General features: G+C 63.2%; 1 protein-coding gene across 1 annotated transcript; it reads left to right on the forward strand.

The window, feature by feature from the left end:
- Positions 1 to 570: 570 nt before the first annotated feature.
- On the forward strand, positions 571 to 1647 carry LOC130607915 (C5a anaphylatoxin chemotactic receptor 1-like). Its single transcript, XM_057425430.1, has one exon. The coding sequence runs from the start codon at positions 571 to 573 to the stop codon at positions 1645 to 1647; it is 1077 nt and encodes a 358-aa protein (XP_057281413.1).
- The last annotated feature ends 575 nt before the right edge of the window (positions 1648 to 2222 follow it).

Genomic DNA, 2222 nt, shown 5'->3' on the forward strand with positions numbered 1-2222 from the left:
ATAGAGTAGGTACCAATGAAGGTCCTTCCAACCCAAAACCCATTGGTGAAGATGCCCTTGCCCATGGTGCATAGAGTAGGTACCAATGAAGGTCTTTCCAACCCAAAACCCATTGTAGGACATGATATATGGGGCTTTGAGCCCCTTGGTCTGGTGAAGATGCCCTTGCCCATGGTGCATAGAGTAGGTACCAATGAAGGTCCTTCCAACCCAAAACCCATTGGTGAAGATGCCCTTGCCCGTGGTGCCCAGAGTAGGTACCAATGAAGGTCCTTCCAACCCAAAACCCATTGGTGAAGATGCCCTTGCCCATGGTGCCCAGAGTAGGTACCAATGAAGGTCCTTCCAACCCAAAACCCATTGTAGGGCTTTGAGCACCTTGGTTTGGTGCCCATGGAACCTTGGGTGATCATTAAGGGTCCTTTCAACTCAAAACCCATTGTGGGTCTTTGAGCCCTTTGGTCTGGTGAAGATGCCATTGGCCATGGTGCATAGAGTAGGTACCAATGAAGGTCCTTCCAACCCACCACTCCCTCACACCGGGTTGTTCCCAACCCCAGGAGCTCCACGATGGACTTGGACTTCCTCTTGCCCAACACCACCTCCGCCAACGACTCCATGTGGGACAACTACGACATCTACGAGCTGGACTCCTACGCGGTGCCGCCGGGCCACCGCGCCGTGCTGGCCCTCTACACCCTCATCTTCCTCCTGGGCGTCCTCGGCAACGGCGCCGTCATCTGGGTGACGGCCTTCGAGCTGCACCGCACCGTCAACGGCGTCTGGTTCCTCAACCTCTCGGTGGCCGACCTCTTGTGTTGCTTGGCGCTGCCCTTCTTGGCTCTACCGTTGGCTTGGGACCACCATTGGCCCTTGGGCCGCTTCGCCTGCAAGCTCCTGCCCTCCCTCACCGTCCTCAACATGTTCGCCAGCGTCCTGCTCCTCACGGCCATCAGCGCCGACCGCTGCGCCCTGGTTGCCCGCCCCGTTTGGTGCCACAACCACCGCCGGCCGGCGCTGGCGCGCGCGCTCCGCGCCGGCGCCTGGGCCCTGGCTGCGGCGCTCACGGCGCCGTCCTTCGCCTTCCGCACCACGCGCCGCGACGCCTTCGCCCTCAAGACCACCTGCGTCCTGGACTACGCGCCCATCGGCGTCCGGCACCAGCGCTTGGCCGAGCTGCTCACCGCCGGCGCCCGCTTCGTCTTGGGCTTCGCCGTGCCCTTCGCCGTCATCACCGCCTGCTACGGCACGCTCTTGGCGCGCGTGCGGAGCAAAGGCTTCGCCCGCTCGCAACGGGCCACCAAGCTCGTCTTGGTGGTCATCGTCAGCTTCTTCGCCTGCTGGTTGCCCTACCACGTGGTGGGGCTCATCCTGGCGGCCTGCCACCCGCGCAGCGCGCTCTACAAAGGCGCCGCCGACGCCGACGCCGCCGTAGCCGGCGTCGCCTACATCAACAGCTGCGTCAACCCCGTCATCTACGTGGTGATGGGGCAGGACTTCAAGGCCCGCTTGTGGCGGTCGTGGCGGGCGGTGCTGCGCGGGGCGCTGAGCGATGACCCCACCGCCAGCACCACCGTCGCCACCGGGGAGAGCCGGGCCAAGAGCGTGGCCACCGCCGAGGAGCGCAGCATCAGCACCGGGGTGTGAGCGCCGAGGGACGCCCAATGGGGCCCCATAGAGGATGAGGTCCCCTTTGGGAGTTGGCTTCGCGCGCAGCACCGCGTCCTCCTGCTTCTCCATCCTCCCTATATCCAGCCCCATAGGAGCTGTTGGGCCTCCCAGCCCTACATCTCCATAGGTAAACCCCTCTCCATCACCCCCCTATGGCATCCCCATAGCCACAAGCACCGTCACCAATAAACCCTGGAGCTCCCACAAGCCCCCCGGGGCCTTGGTTCTGCTTTTCGGTGGGGCATTGAGCAACGTTCCTGCTGCTCGGGTTGCCAAGGAGCCGGCGGTGACGCAAGAGGCACCGCGGCCTTTCCGGCCCCATTCCTCGCCATGGGGGCTGGGATCTGGCCCATGGCGGGGGGTGTGAGATCAATGGAGGTGGTTGGGGATGGAGGAGGCAGTGGGGCATCAGTGGGGATGGAGGGGGCAGTTTGGTATCAATGGGGATGGAGGGGGCAGTTGGACATCAATGGGGATGGAGGGGGCAGTTGGGTATCAATGGGGATGGAGGGGGCAGTTGGGTATCAATGGGGATGGAGGGGGCAGTTTGG

Source organism: Pezoporus wallicus, unplaced genomic scaffold, assembly GCF_028554395.1.
Source record: "Pezoporus wallicus isolate ANWC-B61680 ecotype Strahan unplaced genomic scaffold, APGP_CSIRO_Pwel_v1 contig_9471, whole genome shotgun sequence".
Taxonomy (NCBI): domain Eukaryota; kingdom Metazoa; phylum Chordata; class Aves; order Psittaciformes; family Psittacidae; genus Pezoporus; species Pezoporus wallicus.

Coding starts and splice junctions, on each gene's coding strand:
- LOC130607915 (XM_057425430.1), top strand. CDS start 571: ATGGACTTGGACTTCCTCTTGCCCAACACCACCTCCGCCAACGACTCC.